The sequence below is a fragment of the Hemiscyllium ocellatum genome, chromosome 37, assembly GCF_020745735.1.
Source record: "Hemiscyllium ocellatum isolate sHemOce1 chromosome 37, sHemOce1.pat.X.cur, whole genome shotgun sequence".
Lineage (NCBI taxonomy): Eukaryota > Metazoa > Chordata > Chondrichthyes > Orectolobiformes > Hemiscylliidae > Hemiscyllium > Hemiscyllium ocellatum.
In genome coordinates, this window is record NC_083437.1 from 24,972,752 (window position 1) to 24,999,047 (window position 26,296).

The following is a 26,296-nucleotide window of genomic DNA, read 5'->3' on the forward strand; positions in this document are numbered from 1 at the left end:
TTGGAAATGACTCACCTGTAGATGTGTAGAGTAAGACAGTGAGCCTGCCAACGCACAGATGAGGAATTGGATTCCAACAGGAAACATCGTAAAAATTGAATCAAAGTTTCTTTGTCAGCAAATTTATTCAGTTGATTGACCAAAGCTGTGCAGAGTTGATCTTCTTGACTGCTTGTGCTCTCTATCAAAAGGAAAGGATAACAAATTTACAGGTTGACATGAAGAAAGTTATTATCTCTCAGCCTAACCAATATAGAAACTTGACCCTTGTTCTCAGATCACTGACAAGTGCATAAGTTGCCCATCCTTAGCTTGCCTGACTATGTACTTTCTTGCTCATGCTGGTGGCGAATCCCAATTTCTGGGGACTCCATTATAGATTAAGTCAAGGAGTTCCATGACTTTCACACAGAGACAAAAGAAAATTATATATGCATCTCGTCCTAAGACATTGACTGGGTTATTGTTATAGATTCTAGATTAGAGTGGTGCTGGAAAAGCACAGCCGGTCAGGTAGCATCCGAGGAGCAGGAAAATCGACATTTCGGGCAAAAGCCCTTTATCAGGACTGATCGTTATAGCCTGGTTGTTTTTTTTTTTACCTTCCTTGCATATATTAAGAATACTTTCATAATTGCACATCTTGCCTGAATACAACAGAGGGTGCAACTCTCCCAAAGTAGGATCAGCACACTATTTAACATAAAGCTCCCACAATATACTTACGCAGGTACAGAAGTGAGAAACAGAGTAAAGTTATGTTCCATCAATCACACCCCCGCTGAACTGTAGCATTACTAAGGTGAATACAATGTACTACAACAAAAGTGTCTGAGTTCAAACCTTAGAGAAAACGATTATCTTTGAACGTAAATAATCCCATACGAGTCAACCTTAAGTATTACAGACACCATGAATTGTCAATTTTATCAAACCTTGACAAGTGCTTTATGAATATGCAATTACCACAAAACAGTCTACGTACAGCAGACTGATTTTATGCAAGTGTCAGGAGAAAGAGGCCCAATCTCCTTTCAATTTCAGTTTGGCTTTGACCCCGATTCAGAAACTAGTAAGACAAGATGTGAAGCCACTATAATTTCATTGTAATTTTTCAAAATATCATTGGGAAAAAAAAAATGCAAATAATAGGTGTTTGGCATAAAACTCCTTCAAAGGTCCAAAACAATTTGTGAAATTAATGACAACAAGGGAAAACCTATAAGTAATAGCACAACAATTGCTTCAATGGCATTATTCATAAACGTAAAGGAATAATGAGGTTTTTATAGCATACCATCCTTCTCCTTCTCTCGCTCCTCTTTCTTGCTTTTTTTGCTGGAAGATTTGGACTGAGACCCAGACTGTCCTGAGCTGGAGGAAGCTGCAGTTGTCCCAGTGCCCCCTGTGCTGCCAGATGATGTTGCGGAAAGCACTTTACTGCCACAGAGTGCACAAGAAAGCAATTGGAGGAGAACTGGAGAGACTCCTTCATCCACAAGAAAACTAACCTGGAGTAAGAAATATAAAACAGCTGGAGGGACAGAGACGGAGGGGAGGGAAGAGAGGGTGGGGAGAAAAGAGAAAAATACAGATAAAAGGTTCAATTTGTTTGAATTACTTGAAGCATAAATGCAAATTACAATACTAGTAAAAAAATTACGAAAACCCTTCTACTGGAATGGAAGAAATGTTTAGAAAATACTTTCTAAAATGCCACCATTGCATTCTGTTCAGGAAATGCCGTACTTGAACTAAGATTTTAAAGAGGTGCCTTGAATGGGGATTTGGTACATAAGCATTTATAGATACTGAGTTATATGTTGTTTCAGGTAAAAACGATTTGCTTGAAGAAAGGTTTGAATACTATGGGGCACTTGGATTAGACAGGATGGTTTGTGTGGCAAATAGAAATGGCACAGAATACATGCTGCAATGCTCATTTAAAATGAGGTATAGTGACCCATGGCTTTAAGTTTAGCTTGAATGACGTCGATAGCCTACAAAATCCAGTTTTTTGTTATCTTTTAAATAAGATTATAATCTTTTAAACCCTGCTAAAACGAGGAGGAAAATGATATGTCTTTTTTTTTTAAAAAGTTATTCATTCTGGAAACTGTGCAGAATGTGGAGGAGACTCTATCTAGAATTGAAGTGCTAGGAATCATTCATGCAAGCACCAACATAGCGAATATGCAGAGATATTAACTAATGTTACTCTTACACTCATCCTTGAGGCTGAATTTCTGCCAGTTAACGGTCCGTTGACTGGCGATCTCTGCGCATGCCTTTAGATGCTCCATCTGAAAGAGCAAAAGGTATCAAATTGACAATCACTTTAACAAAATAAATAGCGGCAATGCTGAACTATTAGTTAAATTGGAAATCAGCAGCGTTGAAAAACACAAAATTGACTAAATGAAGACAATAGAATGTATGACATGAAACTGTGAAGTCAAATTTTATACCACTTGGACAGAGTCAGAAAAAATGCCTCATTTATAAACCTCTCTGCCGACTGTGAAAAATGTAATATAAACATTTTAATGAAGTTTCAGAAAACAAAGATTTATTTTGAACATCCAATGACTGTTATGGGCCAGTAATAGGAGAATCATGATCACCTGCAATATGCCTCAACTCACCAAGCTAATGAGTGTGTCATATTGCAGAGCAGATCCTGAGGATGCTGTGACCACACCACCACGCAAATGGATTCCCTGCTCCTCCAGAAGTTTTTTAATTCCTCTAACATGAGAGTCCAGTGTGTGCAGATCCCGGAGTTGACGGTACTTTTCCTTTGATCCACAAATGAACAGTAAGAGTTTGCGAACTTGACGACGAACAAAAGGCGTCTGCTGGATCATTAGGTACTGAAACAAGAACAAGCCTTCACTGTTAAAGGAACTAAGCAACTGCACAAGCAGACAACACTACGACGTATGACCAGCTGGTGTTGCTGTGATTTCCGAATCAGACACTCACTTCAGACAGGAAGTAGAACCAAGAATGGTCAAAGATTGGCGGTGGAATCCGAGAATTTGCATCAGCGATCTTCTTTATTTGGTATGGTAATCTCAGCACCATTTCAGTCAAAAGCTGGGAGTATGCCTCGAACACATCCGCAGCGTGACCCTGAAAAATCAGTCGTCATTTAGGAAGAGTTAGAAAAAAATTGAAAACTTGTGCTTAATTAAACATTGGAATATATTACCAACACACAACTATCTTCATGCAAAACATATATATTTCCTTTCTCAAACGCTTATTTATCTACATCTTGCCACCTCAAATGCATCTCCTGTTCTCCAAACATGCCATAAATCCAAACTAATACTTTATTTCCTTTCTTCAAAGTGTAATGTCAATTCTTTTATTGATGTTCAACAATAAGGCCTTTTGTTCAATTACAAAGCCTTACCTTCACATACTGTCGCAGGAAGAATGGGCTCATATCTGGAGGTGAAGAAGAAGTATGTGGTTTCAGTAGCTGACTCGTTACCACAGCTTCTTCTTCACCTTGTTGTGTTTTCCAGTAATCCAGCAGTGACTTCAGAACATGGAGACAATAGTCAATGGCACCTGAACTTAACAATGCAGTGGCTGTTGCATTGGAGATTAATGAGGAAGCCTGAAAGAAATATAATTATTACATTCACAACTGCTAGTAGAATACATCCTTCTTTGTTTAAGAAGATAGAGATGATAAGGTTGTGCAAGCTCTCTAAGTAATGCAGTTGAAAATTATTTCAGCAGCAACAGTGTTACAGTTTGCATACAATTTATATGGTGCAGAGCACTGACATACCTCAGAGGCAGATTTTGAGCTTGATTTAGTTCGAGACATAAAAACGCTGAGGAGTCTCATGATCACCAGGTGCACTTCATTTAGGGGACTGCGATCATTCTTCTTTGAAACATCCTGAGCAACACAATCATTTCAGGAAAAAAAAAGATAGCATCACAACTTAATTTGTTGTTGAAATATAGGTGATCTAGGCAATATTGTATTAAATGTTTGTCACTAGTTCCTCCAAGACAGTGACTCTTAAATTACTGCAGTCCAGATGTAAAGTGTCAAATGTCTTATCACTAAAACAATGTAGCACTTGCTTACAACTGAATGGTTTCTTGTATCAGATCAGGGCATTAAAAGTCAACCATGTAATGTCGGACTGGAATCACATGCAGCCCAAATGAGGTAAAGCTATTGGCCTCCTTCTTTTAAAAAAGTGGCATCAGTAAACCAAGTAAGTTTTTAGAACAATCTGATGACTTTTCTGATTGTTGTGTTGGTATCAGTCCACAAATTAACAGATGTGCTGAATTAAATTTGAAAGCTCATCATGATGGCATTACAAAACTGAAACACAACCAATACAGGCTACTCTACAAATAAAATGCTGTCTGGACAGGTAACCTGTGCCATAACCACGGGCACCGCAAAGCCCTCTATTTATCAAGTAAAGAAATCAAGGATTATGGGGATAAAACAGGAAAGTGGAGTTGAGGATTATCAGTTCATCCATAATTTCACTGAATCACACAGTAGATTAGATAAGGCATATGGTCTACATCTGTTTTGCCTTATCTCACTTCCTTAAGGGCAAGTGAGTGAGTAACAGCATTCAGCACAGTACAGACCACGGTAGCACTTCTACTTCCAGAATAACCAATGGTCATGCAGTTATACAGATTTTTATGAATCATGATACTTACGATTACAAACATGCAAGAAAAAAACTAACATCAATTTTCATTAACGCCATCATAATTAAAGTCTGTGCAAAGCTTGAAACGTATGCCTGCACCAAATATGATCTGTAATCTGACCTGGGGGTATTGAGAAAATTATTGCTGAAGGTCAAGTATTCATATTACTCTTAAATGTCTCTTTGTGGCCACCAGAAGAACAAGACTGGCAGAAGCTTGAGAGCTTTTTAATCTTAGAACATAGAACATGCAGGTGGCATGATGGCTCAGTGGTTAGCACTGCTGCGTCACAGCACCAGGCTCCCAGGTTCGATTCCAGCCTTAGGCGACTGTCTGTGTGGAGTTTGCACGTTCTCCCCGTGTCTGCGTGGGTTTCCTTCAGGTGGTCCAGGTTCCTCCCACAGTCCAAAGATGCACAGGTCCGGTGAATTGGCCATGTTAAATTGTCCATTAGTCAGAGGGAAATGGGTCTGGGTGGGTTACTCTTCGGAGGGTCAGCAAAATGTATCTTTGGGTGGCACAGTGGTTAGCACTGCTGCCTCAAAGTGCCAGAGCCCGGGTTGAATTCCTGACTCAGGCGACTGACTGTGTGGAGTTTGCACATTCTCCCCATGTCTGTGTGGGGTTTCCTCCCACAGTCCAAAGATGTGCAGGTCAGGTGAATTGGCCATGCTAAATTGCCCGTAGTGTTAGGTAAAGGGGTAAATGTAGGGGGAATGGGTGGGTTGCACATCGGCGGGTCGGTGTGTACTTGTTGGGCTGAAGGGCCTGTTTCCACATTGTAAGTAATTTAATCTAACATACAGCACAGAACAGGCCCTTCAGCCAATGATGTTGTGCCAACCATTGATCCGATGTATGCACCCTCAAATTTCTGTGACCATATGCATGTCCAGCAATCCCTTAAATGTCCCCAATGACCCCGCTTCCAAAACTGCTGCTGGCAACGCTTTCTATGCTCTCACAATTCTGTGTAAAGAACCCGCCTCTGACATCCCCTCTATACTTACCGCCAACCAGCTTAAAACTATGACCCCTCATGTTAGCCATTTCTGCCCTGGGAAATAGTCTCTGGCTATCGACTTTATCTATGCCTCTCGTTATCTTGTATACCTCAATTAGGTCCCCTCTCCTCCTCCTTTTCTCCAGTGAAAAAAGTCTGAGCTCAGTCAACCTCCCTTCATAAGATAAGCCCTCCAATCTAGGCAGCATCCTGGTAAACCTCCTCTGAACCCTCTCCAAAGCATTCATATCTTTCCTACAATAGGGCGACCAGAACTGGAAACAGTATTCCAAGTGCAGTCTAACCAAAGTTTTATAGAGCTGCAACAAGATCCCACGACTCTTAAACTCAATCCCCCTGTTAATGAATACCAAAACACCATATGCTTTCTTAACAACCCTGTCTACTTGGGTGGTCATTTTAAGGGATCTATGTACCTGCACACCAAGATCCCTCTGTTCCTCCACACTGCCAAGAATCTTATCCTTAATCCTGTACTCAACTTTCAAATTCGACCTTCCAAAATGCATCACCTCACATTTATCCAGGTTGAACTCTCCATCTGCCACCTCTCAGCCCATCTCTGCATCCTGTCAATGTCATGCTGCAGCCTACAACAGCCCTCTATACTGTCAACAACACCTCCAACCTTTGTGCCATCTGCAAACTTGCTAACCCATCCTTCAATCCCCTCATCCAAGTCATTAATAAAATTAAGCCCTGTGGAACTCCACTCACCACTGATTTCCAGGCAGAATATTTTCCTTCTACTACCACTCGCTGTCTTCTGTTGGCCAGCCAATTCTGTATCCAGACAGCTAAGTTCCCCTGTATCCCATTTCTCCTGACCTTCTGAATGAGCCTACCATGGGGAACCATATCAAATGCCACATCAACTTTTCTAGTCACATTCTCAAAGAACTCAATAAGGTTTGAGAGGCATGACCTGCCCCTCACAAAGCCGTGTTGAGTGAATATAATCAAGCCATGCTCTTCCAGATGGTCATAAATCCTATCCCTCAGAATCCTTTCTAACACCTTTCAGACAACAGACATGAGACTTACTGGTCTGTAACTGCCGGGGATTTCCCTATTTCCTTTCTTGAAGAGAGGAATTACATTTGCCTCTCTCCAGTCCTCAGGTCTGACTCCAGTGGAGAGCGAGGATGCAAAGATCTTCGCAAGTGGCGAAGCAATCGCATTTCTCGTTTCCCAAAGCAGCCGAGGACAAATCTGGTCTGGGCCTGGCGACTTGTCAATCTTAATGTTTGACAAAACTTTCAGCACATCAGCTTCCTCTATCTCTATCCATTCCAGCATGCACACCTGCTCTTCAAAGGTTTCATTCACTACAAAATTCGTTTCTTTCGTAAAGACAGAAGCAAAAAACTCATTTAGGGCTAACCCTCCCTCCTCAGACTCCACACGCAAGTTCCCTATGCTATCCCTGATCGGCCCTACTCTTTCTTTGACCATTCTCATATTCCTCACTTAAGTGTAAAATGCCTTTGTGTTCTCCCTAATCCGTTCTGCCAAGCCTTTCTCGTGCCCCCTCCCGGCTCACCTCAGACCATTTTTGATCTCCTTCCTCACCTGCCTGTAATCCTCTAGAGCTGAGCTTGACCCTAGCTTCCTCCACCTTATATAAGCTACCTTCTTCCTTTTGACAAGAAGCTCCACCGCTCTCGTCATCCAAGGTTCCTTTATCTTACCCCTTCTTTTCTGTCTCAGAGGGACATATTTATTCATCACTCGCAACAACTGTTCCTTAAACAGTCTCCGCATATCTATAGTGCCTTTACCATGGAACAATTGCTCCCAGTTCATGCTTCCTAACTCATATCTAATCGCATCATAGTTTCCTCTTCCCCAATTAAATATCCTCCCATTTTGCCTAATCCATAGCTAAGTAGAATGGGAGGCCGTTGTGGTCACTATCACCAAAATGCTCTCCCACCATAAGATCTGATACCTGCCCTGGCCCGTTTCCGAGCACCAAGTCTAGAATGGCCTCTCTCCTCGTAGGCCTGTCAACGTACTGAGTTAGGAAACCCTCCTAACACACCTTACAAAAACAGCTCCATTCAAATCTTCTGCTCAAAGGAAGTTCCAATCAATATTGGGAAAGTTAAAGTCGCCCATTACAACAACCCTACTACGTCCACACTTTTCCAAAATCTGCTGACCTATGCTTTCTTCAATCTCCCTGCTGCTATTGGGGGGGCCTGTAGTAAACCCCTAATAAGGTAACTGCTCCCTTGCTGTTCCTAATTTCCACCCATACTGACTCGGTAGGCAGATCTTCCTCGACAATGGAAGCTTCTATAGCTGTGACACTCTCTCTGATTAGTAGTGCTACATCCCCTCCTCTTTTCCCCCCTCCCTATTCTTTTAAAATGCTCTAAACCCTGGAACATCCAACAACCATTCCTGTCCCTTAATCAGGAGATGGTGAGAAAGACCTTATGATTGACTAAGAGGCCTGTACCTTCTTGTCCATACACAATTCTGCAATGAGTTGGGACAGGAGGTTGTCCAAGGCTCCTTTATCTTTTTCATCTTCTCCATCTAGATCAGCAGTCAGCATTAGGATTACCTGTTGGAGAAAATGACATATGCATAACATACATGAGTGACACAATGTCTCTACACAAATTCAACAGGTCCCTAAACTGATCGATTTCAAAAAACTGGTCACCAAATCTATGCTAGCTAAATTTCCTCCAAGATCGTTATTAACTCTTTGCTGTCATCTCCATGCAGTAGGGCTCCAAAATGTCACGAAATGTTCCCTAAACTCTATCAAAGCTCAAGTCCTAAGCAACTTCTCAAAGCAGCTGTATTTTAAACTTTCTTTGAGGGCTTTAATTGGGTTATATGAAGGTTATGTACCCCTTGGTATATTATTTATAGGATTAAAGGGTAGATTAAAAAGATGCAGGGGACAGCACAAATCAATGATCACAACAGAATAGGACATGGGTTTAAAATTATGAAGTAAGGGCTGTTGGTACAAAGCCCAAGTTCCAACAATTCTGTTGATTTTTTTTCTTCTTTTATGAGATAAGAGCATAGCTGGTTGAGACCAGCTTCATCGAGTAACTGTAACTGCCCTGGAGAAGTGTCAGAGAGCCACTTCGTTGAAATGCTGTACCCCCCCGTAGTACAGGTACATTCTTAAATTGACTTTGTGACTAAACGAGAATGAAAAGCAGTGACCCCTGGACATGAAGCACTTAGCCCTTGCCCATTCCTAATGCCCAAAGTCACTGTAATTTCTCAAAAAGTGAAAAATTCATAATCTGTTAACATCAATAGACCTAATACATCAATTTCAAGCTGACCAAAATATACGTTTTGCATCACCCTAGTAATGTAAAATAAAATTATTCAGAATGAGCTCATTGGGTCAAATTATTCTCACCTGCATGTAAGGGATGGCTCTAACTCCACCTACATGACGGAGCTGTGGCAGATGCTGTAAAAGTCTCTCGAGCAGCATTAGTCGGACCATGTGGAGCCTGCAGGGGAAGCAGTAATAGTAGTAATCAACCGTTACCCCTTTAAACAACTTTTCAATTAACTACTGCCTGTTATTGTCGGGGAAATGTAACTCATCATACACAGTTTCACTCCACGTTGATTTGTATTGAAAACAACTTTATGACTTTAAAGTCCAATGTCTTTTCTCACCTGTTGCTTGTATGTAGGTCACCTTCTGTTTCACCTTCTCCTTCTGACCCTTCACCTTCTTGCTGTCCAGTGGTGGTACTAATGGCTCCTGTACTGGAGCTGACACTGCCTGGTCCTGCAGGATGCCCCTCAACTGTTGTATCTCCGTATGCACTGCTACGTCCAGACACTATATATAGATTTTTTTTCCAAACTTGTTAAACTTGTTAAACATATATATATTAAACATACACATATATGTACATATACTCCCCTACACATCTACAGCCAGGATGCACATGCACTAACGGGGGCACAATCATATTTTGTGTTAATTACTGCTTCATCGCAAGAGAGAGGTAATCTCAAATTTGACCATTTCTCAGGCTTTGATCCCATACAGGCGGAGTGCAACTGACCACTGACTTTACAGGAGGGTCAGTCCCTTGAGATAACATTACACCAGGAGCTGCAGTAAAACAGCACAAACCAAATTGACTGGGGATGTAAAGCACCTGCAGTACAGTGGAGATTCAATGTGGAAGAATCTTCAAAACATTCTTACATGTACAGCAGCTACAAGGCAATTAATGCTCAGGCTATGAACATAGAAAGGGGTTGCTTCTCTTGCCACACAAGGGTCTTAAAAATCTTAAGCTTTAAAACTTGCCCCTAAGATAAATGATTTCATATGATATCCTTTTTAGTTTTAAAGTCTAACATCTCGTTGTACAGGTCAATCGCTTACCACTGTGTTCTCCAGCAACAGAGTCAACAGCACTGCCCCCACTTTCCGAGCCCACACTGCCACCATGTTCCGCAGGTGATGTTCGCAGCGTTGATCCATCTGTTGCTGCTGTGCTACCTTCATCATCAGAGGCTGGAGCTAAAAGCATAGCAACGGCTGTTACAGGTAAAAACACCATATTTACAAACCGTGAGCACAAGCCAGATGTTTTTGAGACAAACATAGGCGCACCATGGGCTTGGCACGGCCTTTCAGCAGCATTTCAACATTGTAACAATTAGGAAGCAGTGAATTATAAACACAACAAAGGTTCTAGCAACTGATCAAACTACAGAAATGTTTCTCACACAGTATGAAGTTCTCAAAGAAGAAAAGCTTCAGTATTTTATGAAGCAATATCATATTTAACAGGAGCCACTTGTCTACTCAACAGTTGAGCTAATATTTAACAATCACTTGAAAAGGCAGGACAAAAGCGGTGACAGAGGGTCTTGGTTGGTGATTTTGGAGTGGGTTAATCGGACTTCTCTACAATGGAACTTTCCTTGGCTTCTCATAATTTTGTACACCACAATTAAGTCAACTTTCTTGCCACCTCTATTCTAGGTCAAGTAGTCCAATTTGTCCAATCTTGGTTCCAAACCTCAATTTTCAGGATCCTGCAAAATTCTGGTGAATCTCCACTCTACTTCCCAGAATACTTATGTCCTTCCTGTAATGCAGTGACCAAAAACATGTACAAAATTCCAGCCCAACCAATATTTTATATGGTTCTATTATAGCTCTGCTTTTGCATTCTATAGCTTAGTCAATAAAGGAAAGCATTCCTGTTGCCTTCATCATTTTATACACTTGTCCAATCATCTCAAGGATCCATTGACATGTACACCAAGAACTCCTAATTCATTTACCCCTCTTAATAATCTCCCTCTTATTATACATTTATTTATTGTCCTCAAATGCATTACCTCGCACTTTTCTGGACTGAATTCCATTTCCACTCTTGTATACACAAAACCAACATATTGAGATCATTCTCTTCACGAGCAACTAGACCACAAAAATTGTTGTCGGCAAAGTTCCAATCTACAAACATTCCAATCAGACAGGGTAAAGTTTCTTCTTGTAGGTTTATCTTGCTCAGCTTCAGCAGATCACATCAACCCAAGAGTCAAGAGGTAATGCTGAGACTTTGCAAGATCTTAATATAATCTCCTTGAGAGTATGTACAGTGATTGGTCTTGTATTAAAGGAAGGATATTGAAGTTTTAGAGAAGAGTAAATGTGAATTCATTAGGATGCTACTTAATTAGAAGAATTAAGAATACAAAGATCTGAAAATTTTGTGTGTTTTTGCCGTGACATTGATTATAGATCTATATTACAAAAATATTTAAATGGTGAAAGGATAGGGTGTAGTAGTTTGATGGCAACTGTTTCAATAGTGAATGAACAAACAAAGAATAAGAGGTGGTCATTTGGCCCTTCCAGACTACTCCGCCAATAAATAAGATCATGGGTTATCTGATTTTAACTTCCATTCCTGCGTTGTCTAATCATCTTTCATCCCCTTGGTAATCAAGAATCTATCCAGCCCGACTTAAAAATATTTAAAGATTCTGTATCTACTGCCTTTTGAGAAGGGGATTTCTAAAGACTCAACCCTCAAATATATAGATTAAAATTATGGGGTCGCCCATTTAAAAACAATGACCCCTAGTTCTAGATTTTCCCACAAGAGGAACCATACTTTCACCATTCACCCCTGTCATGTCCACTTAGCATCTTACCTATTTCAATCGACTCTTCTAAACTATAGAGAATAGAAGCTTGGACTGTCTAGCATGTCCTCATAAGACAATCTGCTCATTCCAAGTACATGGGGCCTCTGATTTATGAATGCTCGTATTTACGAATAAGATCCTATAGTAGTATTAATTTTAAGAATTCAACATGCGGGCGTTCACTCTTCCTTACAAACAGATATTTTACATTGTACATCCAACTTGCACAAATTGATTTATGAACATACTCATAAACAAATCCCATTGGTAACCAAGGGACTGCCTGTATTTGTCTAGTAAACTTTCTCTAAACACAATGACTAGCACTGCACGCAGTACTCCACATGCAGTGTCATCAATGCCCTGTAAAACTAAAGCATAACCTCTGTTTGTGCATTTGAATTTATTCACAATAAAAGACAACATTCTATTAGCTTTCTTGATTAATTGCTGTAACTGCTCACGAACTTTCTATGATTCATGCACTAAAACACCCAGATCTCTCTGCATTTTAGAGCGCTGCAACTTTTCACCTTGAAGACAATATGCTTTTTTATTCTCTGCTAAAATGGACAACTTCATGCTTTTCTATATCTTACTCCATTTGCCAGATCTGTGCCTACTCACTTAACCTGGCTACATAGGGAGGCCCATAAATCAAGGCATCACCAGTATAAGACAAAATGTAAGAGCACTTGGGATGCAGCGGTAGTGTCCCTGCCTTTCACCTGTAAGTCCCAGGTTCAAGTGCCACCTAAAGACCCAGACGTTTTTCATAACACATTTGAAGGCAGTGACAAAAAAATTTAAGATTAAAACATCAGAGATGTTGAAGAGTGCATGATAAACATTTTACAGGGTTTATGAATGCACTCCAGGATTGGTTGCTGAAGCAGAATTCTCTTAACAGGAATAGGATGGAGACATAGGAGAAGGGGGTGAAGGAACACTGTAAATAAACGAGTGAGATAAATAAAAGAGATATTTGCTCATGTGAAGGGTAATTACTATTACTGAACTGATTGGGCAAATAGCATATTTCTTTGCTGAATCTTCAGTGTCGAACCATTTACTATTGCCTTCCACTCTGAGCACAATACATAACTTTAACCTTTTTGCAGTAAAGCTTCAATATTGTTTACTTGAAATGCTTAGCTCCCATTTAGAGTCACAGAGAGTCATAGACATGCCCAGCACGGAAACAGATTCTTTGGTCCAACACGTCCATGCCAACTACAGATGCTAAATTAACCTAGTCCCATTTGCCAGCATTTGGCCCATATCCCTCTAAATCCTTGCTATTAGTATACCCATCCAGATGCCTTTTAAAATGTTGTCATTGTACCAGCTTCTACCACTTCCTCTGGCAACTCATTGCATACACACACCACCCACTGTGTGAAAAAGTTGCCCCATAGGTCCCTTTTTAAATTTTTCCCCTCTCACCCTAAACCTATGCTCTCTAGTCCCGAACACCCCCAGACCCGGGAAAAGACCTTGCCTATTTATTCTATCCATGCCCCTCATTAATTTATAAATCTCTATCAGGTCACCCTTCAACCTCCGACGCTCCAAGAAAAAATGCCCCAGCCTATTCAGCCTCTCTATAGCTCAAACCCTCCAACCCTGGCAACATTCTCGTATATCTTTTCTGAACCCTTTCAAGTTTCACATTATCCTTCCTACGGCAGGGAGACCAGAATTCCACATAATATTCCAAAAGCGGCCTAACCAATGTCTGGTATACCTGCAATATGATCTCCCAATTCCTATACTCAATGTTCTGACCAATAAAGGAAAGCATACCAAACGCCTCCTTCACTATCTTATCTACCAGTGACTCTACTTTCAAGGAGCTATGAACCTGCAAAGTCTTTGTTCAGCAACACACCCTGGGACCTTACAATTAAGTGTGTAAGTCCTGCCCTGATTTGTCTTTCCAAAATGCAGTATCTCACATTTACCTAAATGTTTTTTATTCATTTAACACATCTTAATTGAAACCGTTCCCAGAGATGTCAGTTAAATTGACTAATCAAATTTAAATTTTCTTTCCCCAGTTTTTTTTCCACTTTCCATACCTGCTCCAACTGATTATTCACAGGCAATTGCCACCTTCTATCTATCTGAGAAGCGGTGTCACCTGAGCTACAGGGTTCTCTACAACTTAGAAAACCCTTGGTGATTTGCCAACATGTAAACTGAGGTAAGCAAAATAGTAATCAATGTCTTCACCTGCAGGGCTGGAAACCGACAGATTCAACTTGATACATACATGGAGAATGCAGTCAGACTGGAGGGCACATTGATACAAGCAAATAAAAAGAGAAGTATTATTTTGGAATTAGCTTCATACTCTCTAACTGGGAATCACTTGGCAACCAACTGAGGTAACATCAATGTCTCCGACTAACAGTATTGTCACAATATCTTTTAACTGTTGTAAAATACAATGTTATTCTTAATCTGCTTCATTTTATTTGCTACCCAAAACAATTTACAATTATTATTTCCCGACATCAGAGTCAGATTAAAACACTTTCCTGAATCATTACTGTCCAACAATGACACATATATGCAGACCCAATCAGAAGATCTCAAACATTTTTTTCTATAAATCCATAGATTTACACATTATAGTTACCTGAGGCTGTGGTATCAGACAGTGTGCCTGCATCTAATGAGGATGAACTGGGTGCTTGCCCAGATAGTCCCAGACTCTGTAGACCCAATGCACTGCTGCTGCTACCTGTTAAGGCAAAATCAGGAATTGTGATCACACTGCAAATCCTAGAGTAGTATATTCTTGTATACAGAATAGAGTGAAGATGGAAAAATCTAAGTTAGGAAACCTGCATTCAATCAGAATGGCAACATGACAAAATGCTTTGTGTGTTTACATGAGCAGAGCCACATTGCCTGGTTTACAGTACTCAGAATATTTATTTCACAAGTCAATAAAATATTCAGTTACAAAAATAGCTACAATATCTAGCAAAACCAGATTGATTGCACAGAGTCAGGGGAAGTTATTGCATTGACTTATCACCAGTATGAGCAAAGCTGAGATTGAACAAAATGAGTCAAAGTGACAATCCAACAGGACATGTTGAATCCAAGCTGCCTCACCCTGACAAAGGGTCACCACCAAAAACACTAATTTTCTGTTCTCCACTTGCAGTTTGAGTCCAAGTTCTCTAAAGAAGGTGGGTGAGCAGAAGATGCTGCTTTCATATTTGTTTTATTTGGACTTTTAGCAAGTACAGCTTTAACAAAAAAATTCAAGAGAAATAAAGCTTAGGAAGTGTTCTACATTCTCTTCCGTCCTTTTAAGTCAGCCAACATGACAGAGCAGATCCTGGGTACCCTGCTTGCTCTGTACACAAATCAGGGACACTATACCTTGCTGATCTTGCTGCAGGCTAAGAGCAATCGCCAGTTCCACCATTGTCTCATCATCGGCATCTGGAGGGATATCCAGCATTGGTGGGAAGCCCTCTGCTCCTGCCAGCAGTGCCTCCAGAGGGGAAGGGTTTCCATTAGTTACATTTTCAGCTGACTCCAAAACCATTGATTCAGACTAAGAAAGAAGGGAAAATGGAGCAATTCATGTCAAAAGCAAAAGATTTATGAAACACGAACTTTATCAAAATGGTTGATGCTGAAAAATAGTAAATTTTACCAGTCTGGCTAATGACTTATTTTGTCAGTTTAACTATCTTGGCAGAGAAATAGCACAAGTTATGATAATAATATTACTTGAGTGAGCTGGAAAGAAAACTCTTTTCTTCTCCCCGATCAAATCTTCCTATAAATGTTCTTTTATTGATTCATTCAACACGCAATAACTATGTTTTCATAGTGCTATTATGATGTAATTCGTTACACAACTCCACACGTCCAAAACTATGGAACTCCGTTTATGACTTTTTTTTGGAAAGGCACTCTTTGACTGTAGTTGATATCAAATAGCAGCCCTTAGGATGTTTTAATACATTTAAAGAGTGCATTGCTGCAGTGTCAACTGAAGCTTCACACACATGAAGTAACTGGCAATAAACTGCACATGAAGTGACAGTGTGCAATGTTGCAATCAACTGCCAGTTCCACTTTCATGTTAATAACATTCTTTCCACAAAGTTGCAGATTTACTGCAAATTTTGGTTGTACCCAAAGTTGCAAAGAACAAAAGGAGCAATGAAGAGTCTCTGTGTACTAATTATAATTATTTGCAATATTTCCTTCCCATCTTTTCAGTAGTGATCAAGATAATAATGAATTTTTTTAAAAACGCATACCACCATCTCAAAGTCTCCATGATCTACTTCACTCTGTTCTTGACTTTCTTGACGGATATTTTCACTGCCTGCCATTCCTGATGGCTGCATTTTATCTTCAGCATCATCATCATCGTCATCATCTTTATCACCTGAGAAGCAAGTGAAGGTAGGTCCTTACATGGAAATAATTCTAACAACAGAAAGTGGTCACTTGGAAATTCCTGTTCATCCATTATGAACTCTGGTCCATGTACATTTCAAAAATCACACGAACAGAAAAACCTTTTGTAGTACGCGCGCGCACACACACACACACACACACACACACACACACACACATCAACATACGCCTGGTGTTCTGGTGCAGCACTTACACATTACGATTACTACACAGTCCTTGGGTTGATTGATTTAAAAGATTCATCAATTGTACAGAAATAATTCCACAATGCATTTATTCGATTGGGGAAGGGGAGGAGTGAAAAATACACTTCTGATTTTAGCAATAAATCTAACTTCTGGTCCTTTAAAAAATACAACAGGAAGACATTCACTCTTTATAATCAATCCACAATGTTGTGACTTTTTAAAAAGGGCTATCAATACTTCTGTTGATTTGGTGAACATTAATAGCTTTGGTAACCAGACATTTCAAGATATAAGGCATCTTTGCATTATTGTTGGGCATTGGTCATATTCTTACCCATTGGGGTGTTGCTGCGAGGAGGGGAGGGCAGTGTCACATGTCTGCGCTTGCTCCGTGGTCTTAATACACGAATCAGCGCCTGCTTACAGGCAAAACTCACTGACTGATCCTGAGGAAAAACAATTCAGAAAATTGAGATACAGAACACAGGCAGATGAAACTCAGACATTGGTCCATAACACCGAGAACCAATGCCAACACAAAGACCATTTCTCAACAGTAGAACAGTACTGAACATGTTCACAAAACAAAACTTGCTACAAAACCTTAAATTAACAACCATTATCTTCTGTTAAATAGCAGTACTTACAGGACATAGCAGCATTTGCATATAAACTTTTGCAGCAGTATTGATGTAATCTAGTTCACACGTACAATAGCCATGAATAATGTCAATTAGTGCATTCACTGTTGCCTCAATATGAGTCAATCCTGTAGAAAAGAATGAAGACTCAGTATAAATGCTGACGAAGCATATTGTTTTTTAATCAACCAAGCCTCCCATTACATCAGAAATATCAGTCAAGTTAATCAAACTGCAGATGCTGTAAATCTGAAACAAAAATAGAAATTGTTGAAAAAGCTCAGCAGGTCTGGCAGCATCTGTGAAGACAAATCAGAGTTAATGTTTCAGGTCTGGTGACCCTTCTTCAGAAGCTGAGCTTTTCCATTAACTTCTGATTTTGTCTCTGATCTCAATATGCACTTGCTTGTTGAAGTATGACACAAAGATATTACTAGATATTATAACAGAGTCAATCATATTTAACATTGTAATCAACAAGATTTTGTGAAAAATACATGTTTATTTCATAAAAACACCAACGGTAACTAACTTTCAGTTAATTCTTGTTTCAGTTTTAAAAACTATAAGTGGCTAGAATCCTACTTGGTTCTATGTTTTGCCCATACCATATGTGCTATTTTACTGAACACTAAAGAATCAAGTTGAAGCAGGGCGTCATTGTGTATTTGTCTGTCTTACCAGGTAGGCAGGCAGGAGCCAGGAATGCATTCTTAGGTTTGGAAGCATGGAGCCTCCAGAAATGAGTGACTAACTGCATAATAAAACTGCAGCCCTCGACCTCCACATTCCTGTGGCCTTGATCTCTTTCATCCATTCCTTCTAGAGAAAGGAAAAGTCAGTAATTGCCATCATGCAGAATAAGAAATGCTTAAAATCTAGTGATTTAATGCATCAGCCTTTCAAAATGCTTTCAAAAGGATATGGATATTGCTCATCTCTGCACAGCTTTGAGAAGGTGGCGGTTCCCTCCTGAGGACATGAGCAAACTTGTTGTATTTTTACAATCAATTGGTTTCATGGTTAGCATCACTGACATTATATGCAAATAAAAGGTTTTTTGAAAAAAAAATCACATCTACAGGATGTCCAAGGTTGAACTCATGCCTCCTGATTAGTAATCTGGGCCTCTGGTGTTACTATTTCAATAATATAACCATTCCACAAATGCACCAAGTAAAATTAGTTATCCAATAATTCAACTCCATACATCTTTAGCCATTGGTTGAATATGCCCATATGAAACCTTAATATCTGTCTTGGTCTGTAAGAGTATCAACAAAACAAGCACTTAAATTAACAGACGAGCACTCCAATAACATGCAGTGCTCTAACGAGTTTTGGTTGCATGCTGCTGGTTATTTCAGTGCATTGATTGGATTTCACATGTTGGGTAGCCTTCAGTTAGTATTTGGAACACTTATCTGTTAATGATTTCATTCTTGGCAAATTTGTTTTTGTTTAATCTACACAGTAAAATTACACTTCAGCTCCAACAGACTATTCAGTTACCCAGTAGCTAACAGTACCCACTACTGTCAAGCTAAAAACTCATTATCAACTGGCAGCACTGCCGCTGCAAATTAACAGTTAACAACAGGTTCTACTAAGTGGGAAACTTACGTATGGCTATAAATATAGCTTTACTCGTAATAAATGAGACCTGGAGAGTACCAGTTTTTCAAATGTCCACAGAGTGATAGAGATATACAGTAGGGAAACAGACCCTTCGGTCCAACTCGCCATGCCAACCAGATATCTTAAATTAATCTAGCCCCATTTGCCAACATGTGGTCCATATCCCTCCAAACCCTTCCTATTCATAGATCCATCCAGATGCCTTTTAAAATGTTGTCATTGTACCATCCTCCACCACTTCCTCTGGCAGCACATTCCAGACATGCACCACCCTGAGTTAAAATGCTGCCCCTTCAGTCCCTTTTAAATCTTTTCCCTCTCACCCTAAACCTATGCCCTCTAGTCTGGACTCCCCTAATCAAGGGAAAAGGCCTTGTCTATTTATCCTAACCATGCCCTTCATGATCTTATAAATCCATTAAGGTCACCCCTCAGCCTTCGATGCTCCAGGGAAAACGGCCCCAGCCTATTCAGCCTCTCCCTGCAGCTCAAATCCTCCAATCCCGAGAACGGCCTTGTAAATCTTTTCTGAACCCTTTCAAGTTTCACTACATCCTTTTAATAGGAGGGTGACCAGAATTGCACACAATATTCCAAAAATGGTTTAACAATGTCCTATACAGCCGCCCAATTCCTACACTCAGTGCTCTGTCCAATAAAGAAAAGCAAACCAAATGCACTCTTCACTATCCTATCAACCTGCGACTCCACTTTCGAGGAACTATGAATCTGCACCAAGGCTTTTTTCCCCAGTTACATTCCCAGGATGTTACAAGTGTATAAGTCAAGGGGCAATGATTAGATTCTCTCTTGTTGGAGGTGGCCATCACCTGAAACTTATGTGGCACAAATGTTACTTCAAAATGGGCTTGATTCCCATTTTTGCTGAGATGTTTCCTTGCCCTGTGTTACAAGGGGTAAATCCTCCTGCTTAATTTAAACCAGCAAATTCTTTGTAGAAATCAGGTATGAATTCCATACCCACCCATGCATAGGCTGTGCACTCTCCTGCAACTCCTTGGCTCTTTTGGGGGCTCCTTTACTACCTTCACTAATGCCACTGGCTTAGCATCTTTTACCACATCTTTTCCTACAATGCTTTTCTTTAATGACCAGCACTGTTTCTTTACATGTCCCACTTTAACACAGTGGAAACACATGACACCTTTTACCACCTTCCCACCCTCTTGGGCTTCTGTTTTATTCTGTGGTAAACTCTTACCAGTGCTCTCTACTCTTGGTTTAGTAGTGTAGGATCTCCCCTTCTCCCACCTTCTGTCCCTCACAGGACAAAGTTCTGGCCGAAGCTTGTCATATGCACCAACATCTGCTAATTCTACTGCCCTTCTCACTTTCTGAACTCTCTGTTCCTTTGTGAATTCTTATCATCTCTGGAAATGAGTTTTTAAACTCCTCTAGCAGAATTCTCTCTCTCAGAGCCTCAAATATCCTATCTATTTTCAATCCCAAAATGACTATGTTTAATTCTTTCAAACTCAACGTAAGCCTGACCTGGTTCCTTCTTTGTGTTTCTGAACCACTGTCTATAAGCTTCTGATACCAATTCATAAGTACCTAAAATTGCCTGTGTAACCTCTTCATAATCTCTTGACCTCTCATCTGACAGTGTGGAAAATACATCACTAACTTTGCCTACCAGTTTAGTCAGAACTAGCATTACCTACAACTCCTCGGACCACTCCGTCTGCCTAGCCAATTTTTCAAATGAAATAAAGAAGGCGTCAACATCTTTCACATCAAAATGTGGCAGAGTTTTGACATATTTATGTAGACCACTACCTTCTCTTTTAATCTCCATCCTGTTAACTTGACTTTGCTGACTAAGTCGCAATTTCTCAAATTCAAATACTCTCTTTCTCACCGTCTTTTTTTCTCACTTTCTTTGCTCAGCTAAGAACCTTCTCTCTCTCGGTCTCTTTGTTTATCTTTTAACTCCATTTTCCTCAACTGTAATTCAAGTTTTTCTACCTCTCCTGCACTTGTCTGTTTCTCTGACACACCTAAGTGTTTGAGCAACCCCTTTCCAATTCCAGTTTTATATCTGGCGTAGGTTAAACCTAAATCTAATTTATTTGCCATTTCTAAAAGTATTGCCTTTTTTCTTTCCTTCTCAGCTTCCTTGGCAAATTTGAGAATCATCTTCAAATCTCAGAACTACTTTAGCAATTTTAAGAGCCATTTCTCTTACTTTTAATTTAATCACCCACAAGTCACAGAAATTAAACAAATTGCCTCACCTACGTTTTATTTCAAGATCTAGGACACTAACATGCCAGTGTTTAAATCGGCTGCGATTTTTCGTGCCCTCAAATCTATTCAAATCTGTTTAAACCAGTTCAGATCATGGACCCGAGCCCCCAAACTGTTATGACACGGGGTAAACTCTCCTGCTTAATTTAAAACCAGCAACACAGAAAAGATTTATCCTGTGCAGTAATCTGTAAAATTTCAAATGGCCAAGAGCTATTTAAAGCAAAAATTAACAACTTTATTTCTTAAAGTATAACAGAGAATAATTAACTAATGACTATGTACAAGTCCTTATTCTAACCTATCTTTTACCTTCCCTTCTATAATATTAGTTTGACAAAACTCGCAATTAAGATTTACAAAACTTCTTATCTCAAAACCAGGCAGCTGTTGGTTCTTCCATTTGGATCATCCTGTGAGATCGTTTCATCTTCTTAGGAATTTCTGCGTCACAGGTTACTGATCGGTAAAGGTCCTTTTAAGACAGCTATTCTTCAGACAGTCTTTTAAATGCTAGGGCTTGACAGCTCTCTTCTCAACTGTTCAATTTTCCCTGGTCTTATACCCCCAGAGCATCGGATCGGCTTTTAAGATTATCAATGTACTAAATTCAAACTGGATTGGAGTTTGGTATTGTTCAGGGTACAATTTACACTGATGGGCCAAATTTGAATTTGTTTTTGTTTCCAGGCAATGAGCGAACCAAGGGTTACATTGTTACCTTATTGAGAACACTACTTCTGCTGCTTTTAACTCTCAAAGTACACCCACATCTTCATAACACCTGTCTGAATGTGGAAGGCAATGTCTAAACAATGACTGACAAACACTGCAGAAAACTGTTTAGCATTAGAAGACAGCAGCAGAATAGCTTGCCTTTAGGCTGAGCACTCATGAATGGAGGAATGAATCTTGGTCATATTGTACATCCCAAAAATCAAAATAATTCACAATTTAGCTTACATGCAGCGTAGGCCTTACTATCCGACTGTAATTGGTCAAAACGAGAGATCTGCAAAATCAGTATGTGGCAAGATAGGTTAACACAAGCGGTGGGCTACTGTCAGTCGGAGACAATATAGAACATTGAAAGTGATAAGCAATTTGTACCTCCTTGTTTTTATTTTCTACACAGTGAGTCTTTCTAGTTATTAGATCACTTCCTCTACTTAAACATATAAACTGCATCTTTATTTTCCTTCCCAGCTTTTCAAAGGGACCATTCCTTGGTCATCCTTCTAGTTCAATGTTCAGTAGCCAAACTTGCTGCAACATTAAGGCAGTGAACAGCTGCTCATTTGTTACTTCACATACAGCTATGCACAGCCCAAAATATTCCTCTCACCAACAAGGTAGAAACGTATGAACTTTACCTTTATCTGTTTGTGGTGTTTTCACCTCTGTAAAGTGCACAAGGTTATTGGGTCGCATCATTGCAATGGAACGCGCTGTGATTATTAGACGTTGGAACACTTCTGGATCAAGATCACGACCATCCTTGCTCCAAGTATTCAGAATTTGAACAGCATTGTTCAGCAAAGCTTGATCCTGATCAGACAAAGAAATTAGACGTAGTTGAACACATCTTGTTTAAGATATGATGATTCTGCTACTCAAATATTACAAGCCAGTTGAATGCCTTCCTATTTTCTACTCACCACTTTCTGATATTACACAGAACACTTAGTCTCTTGCTCATAAAAGAATGAAAGGAAAATGCAAGAACAAATTTTGGCTTGAGAGTTTAGCTCAGTTTGAAAACTAAAAGCTTCAGCTCAGTCCAGTGTTTTTAAATGTGTCAAACATTCTGTATATCTGCATTACATAAATATCTGCACTAAATATTTCAACCTGCCCAATGTCTGACTTGCGCTTAACAAAGTCAGTGGAGGTGACATAGCAAAGGCTTCCTTTCCTCAGCACAATAACAAACACATAGCTTCACAAACACAGTCAGTGTTTAACGCACTCATTAGTGTATGAAGAGCAATTCATCAGGCACACTCACCTTGTGATTATGATAACTGCCACGACTGTTGTGTAAACTTGCCAGTAGCCCCTTGGTTTGCTGTTGAACAGTGGATGGAGTTGGCATCGATAGCAAAGTAGTAGCCAGCTCCAAAGCTGTCTGCTTGTTTTTTTCCTGGGAGAGAACAGACCAGTCATTATAAACATACTCTCTCCTCTTTTCTAAAATATACTTTTGTGTAATTTCAGATTGGACATCCATTATCCTAATCCCATGACCAGTTGTCCAGCCATCCTCAAATGGAATACTTGGAAATGAGAAATCAAAAAGAATTTCTAACAAATAAAAAGCCCTTTCCCACTAAATTAGTGAACAAAAAGTGAAAAGTCTGCTCCTCTCCCCATATTACAAAAAGACAAATATGCTTACCTTCTCTGTTGAAGATCCAACAGCAAAGCAGCTTTCTAGCACTTCCATTGAACTCACCACCAGCCTAGAGAAAAAGGAAAGTAGTGCTTTCAGATTGCTGAACTCCTCAAGGTGAGGTTAGGGAGTGGGGGTGGGTTGTAGAGGAGGTGGGGGGAGGAGGAGGAGAACTGCTTACTATTAAATAGTATGTAAAAGAACGTTTTGATACAATCTAAAGGAACATACTGTATCTTTAGGTTTACTCTATTATTTGATTGCTGTAACAGAAAGCAGAAATAACAAAACAGAAATAAGAATGCCACCAATGACACTAACATTTATAATGAGGTTTAACAATTCCCTCCAAGTCTGAAACCAAATGCTTCTAATAATTAAGAGCTTGTGGTCCAGTTCTGAACACGTAGCCACTTCAGTTTTATATTTGAATCTGAGTTCAAGTCCACCTCAACAACAAAAAAGCAGCCTTGCAGTGAAACCTACACCCCAAGAATGAGCTCGATTTCAATCAAGGATCACAGATGTAGACTTGGAACATTAATAGCAAAATTAGTACAGTTCAGAGAGAGCATTTCAAAAACAAAGGAAAATGATTATAATAACATGATACAATTAAAGTTTACAAGAATAATTATAAGCTTCAGACAATGGCTTTCAATGCAGAAACAAAATTGCAACAGTGACAAACATGTTTGAAAGAGAGTTTAGTGATTTGAAACAATTCTGAAGAATTCTATAAATTTATCAACCTAAACCCAGCAGACACCACATTGGGATACAGATGCACTAAGTAAAATGCAAAAATAATTCTAACTTTACGTCTGAAAGATCAACTCCAATCACCCGCCTCGTTGTTGTATCGCTCAATTCCTTCAACAGCATTTGATTTTCTCTACCATGCAGAAAACATTTTCCAGTCTATGTACCAATTGTTTCAGTTCTAAATCATAATTTTGAAAAATTCTATCAGCTTTTTTTATTCATCAGCATGACCCTGAAAGGCGAGTAACAATCAGATAAACCATGTGGTACAGACTGAATCTAACTGAAAACATATACACGAACAGAACACCACCCCTTTACTCCCGCAACTTTATTTGCCATCTTTATAGTAATTATACTGCCAGTTTCATGGATATAGCCATTATACATGGATCATCGCCCTACTCCATTTTTTTTTAAAGAAAAGAACATCGTCCCCTTTTTGGATCTTTGTTCTTCCACTTAATCTTATCCACAAAGTAATTAATTGCCCATGTTACCAGTTTATTAGTGACAATGCCAACATCATTCTAAATCCAGTTATGTCAGTCTCACTAAGGACATTCTCCTTATGCTTTTTCTTATTTTGGCATTGTCTGCAAAATTGTGATAATTTTACTCACACATGTTCATGTTATTAAAGCTTTAAATCATTAAGACTTTTTTCTGTACTCCTTCAATTCTGGGATCTTGTACATATCTGATTTTAATTATCCACCATTGTTGAACTATGTCTTTGGCATGCAAAGTCCTCTGCTGCAAAATTCTTTCAATTAGTCTTTCTATTGACACTTCCCAAAACTTATCGCTTAATTAACTATTGGTCATCAACCTTAAAATTATCTCATGTGACTTAGCATGAAATTTTGTTTGATTTTGGGTGATTCATTACTTTAAAAAGGAGGTATATAAACATAATTATTGCTGAAAGTGGTTGTTATTGTTGAAAGCTCAACCACTCAATTTACTCTAAAGTTACTTGTCAACATACACCACCAGCGATAAAACAACCAAAATACTAATAGCTTCAAAAATTGCATATACATAATCAATTGATAGTGTCACTGAATTCGACCAGACAATAAGACACAATTATTCACATGCACAATGATGAAACATTCGAAGTTAATAAGTACAAATGCATGATATAACTGAAGACAATTCCATTGATTTAAACAGGTGTCCTGGATTCAGAGTTACTTTTTGGAAATCGTGACAGATTCAAATGACTATAATTTGTATGGTTACTGCTGTTTAAACAGTGAGATGCCACAAACAAAGACACAAATGCAAAAGAGAACAGGATAAAGAGAAAGGAGGGATACTAACCGGTCTAAGGAGCTTAGGGATTCAGTTTCACAACTTTCAGGAACAACAGAAAAGAAAACCACGTGAGAACTTTAAATAAAATAAACACAATCCTTTTACTTTTTTTGAAAAAGAAACTGAAAGAGAAGATGAGCAGCCAAGCATGCAAAACCTGCACACAGAGGATGGGATGGAGTCATGCAATGCAATTGCTGTGAAATACTTGGCCATCTGCACAAAGCAGTGTTCTCACCTAGGAAGGATGATATGCCTATTGGAGACAGATACTTTGCAATTCTCAGCTCTTATATTGACATGATTCCACTCAGTGCACTGCTTGTCACTGTAGAAACGGACTCTAAGTACAAAAACATATTTGCACTTCTCAAGGTATACAAATTTATGGGGGAGACCCGGTGGTGATTTCCCCAATAGAAAAGCTACAGGGGGTTTTAAAAAGTGCAGTTGGGTTTCCAATTCGAGCAGGCAGGGTTGATACATAGCTTTGTGCGTCAACTCAGAAAAGACCTATAACATTCACAACAATTGCAGCAATACTACACAGGCTCAAAACACTCAGGAAATATAACCATTTAAGTTCATGAGTGCTACTGGCAACTTCAGCTCTCAGATTACACTCACTTCCTTCTTCTCTTACCGTAGTCTCTATATTTAAAGATCTCACTGATGGTCAGTTCACGAAACCCTAACT

The 26,296-nt window shown here is 39.4% G+C and overlaps 1 protein-coding gene across 1 annotated transcript in view; it reads right to left on the reverse strand.

The window, feature by feature from the left end:
- The window catches only part of ubr4 (ubiquitin protein ligase E3 component n-recognin 4), a 188,234-nt gene that overhangs the window by 66,057 nt on the left and 95,881 nt on the right, over positions 1-26,296 (reverse strand). The window contains exons 50-69 of the mRNA XM_060852252.1: positions 23,518-23,581; positions 23,128-23,262; positions 22,493-22,667; positions 17,892-18,032; positions 17,217-17,338; positions 16,904-17,015; positions 16,219-16,349; positions 15,323-15,500; positions 14,565-14,669; positions 10,137-10,274; positions 9,410-9,578; positions 9,141-9,237; positions 8,205-8,312; positions 3,809-3,922; positions 3,422-3,631; positions 2,986-3,135; positions 2,646-2,873; positions 2,225-2,303; positions 1,298-1,534; positions 16-181 (exon numbers count right to left, since the gene is read on the reverse strand). Of these exons, the coding sequence (XP_060708235.1) occupies positions 16-181; positions 1,298-1,534; positions 2,225-2,303; positions 2,646-2,873; positions 2,986-3,135; positions 3,422-3,631; positions 3,809-3,922; positions 8,205-8,312; positions 9,141-9,237; positions 9,410-9,578; positions 10,137-10,274; positions 14,565-14,669; positions 15,323-15,500; positions 16,219-16,349; positions 16,904-17,015; positions 17,217-17,338; positions 17,892-18,032; positions 22,493-22,667; positions 23,128-23,262; positions 23,518-23,581 (2,859 nt within the window). The remainder of the gene's footprint in view (positions 1-15; positions 182-1,297; positions 1,535-2,224; positions 2,304-2,645; positions 2,874-2,985; positions 3,136-3,421; positions 3,632-3,808; positions 3,923-8,204; positions 8,313-9,140; positions 9,238-9,409; positions 9,579-10,136; positions 10,275-14,564; positions 14,670-15,322; positions 15,501-16,218; positions 16,350-16,903; positions 17,016-17,216; positions 17,339-17,891; positions 18,033-22,492; positions 22,668-23,127; positions 23,263-23,517; positions 23,582-26,296) is intronic.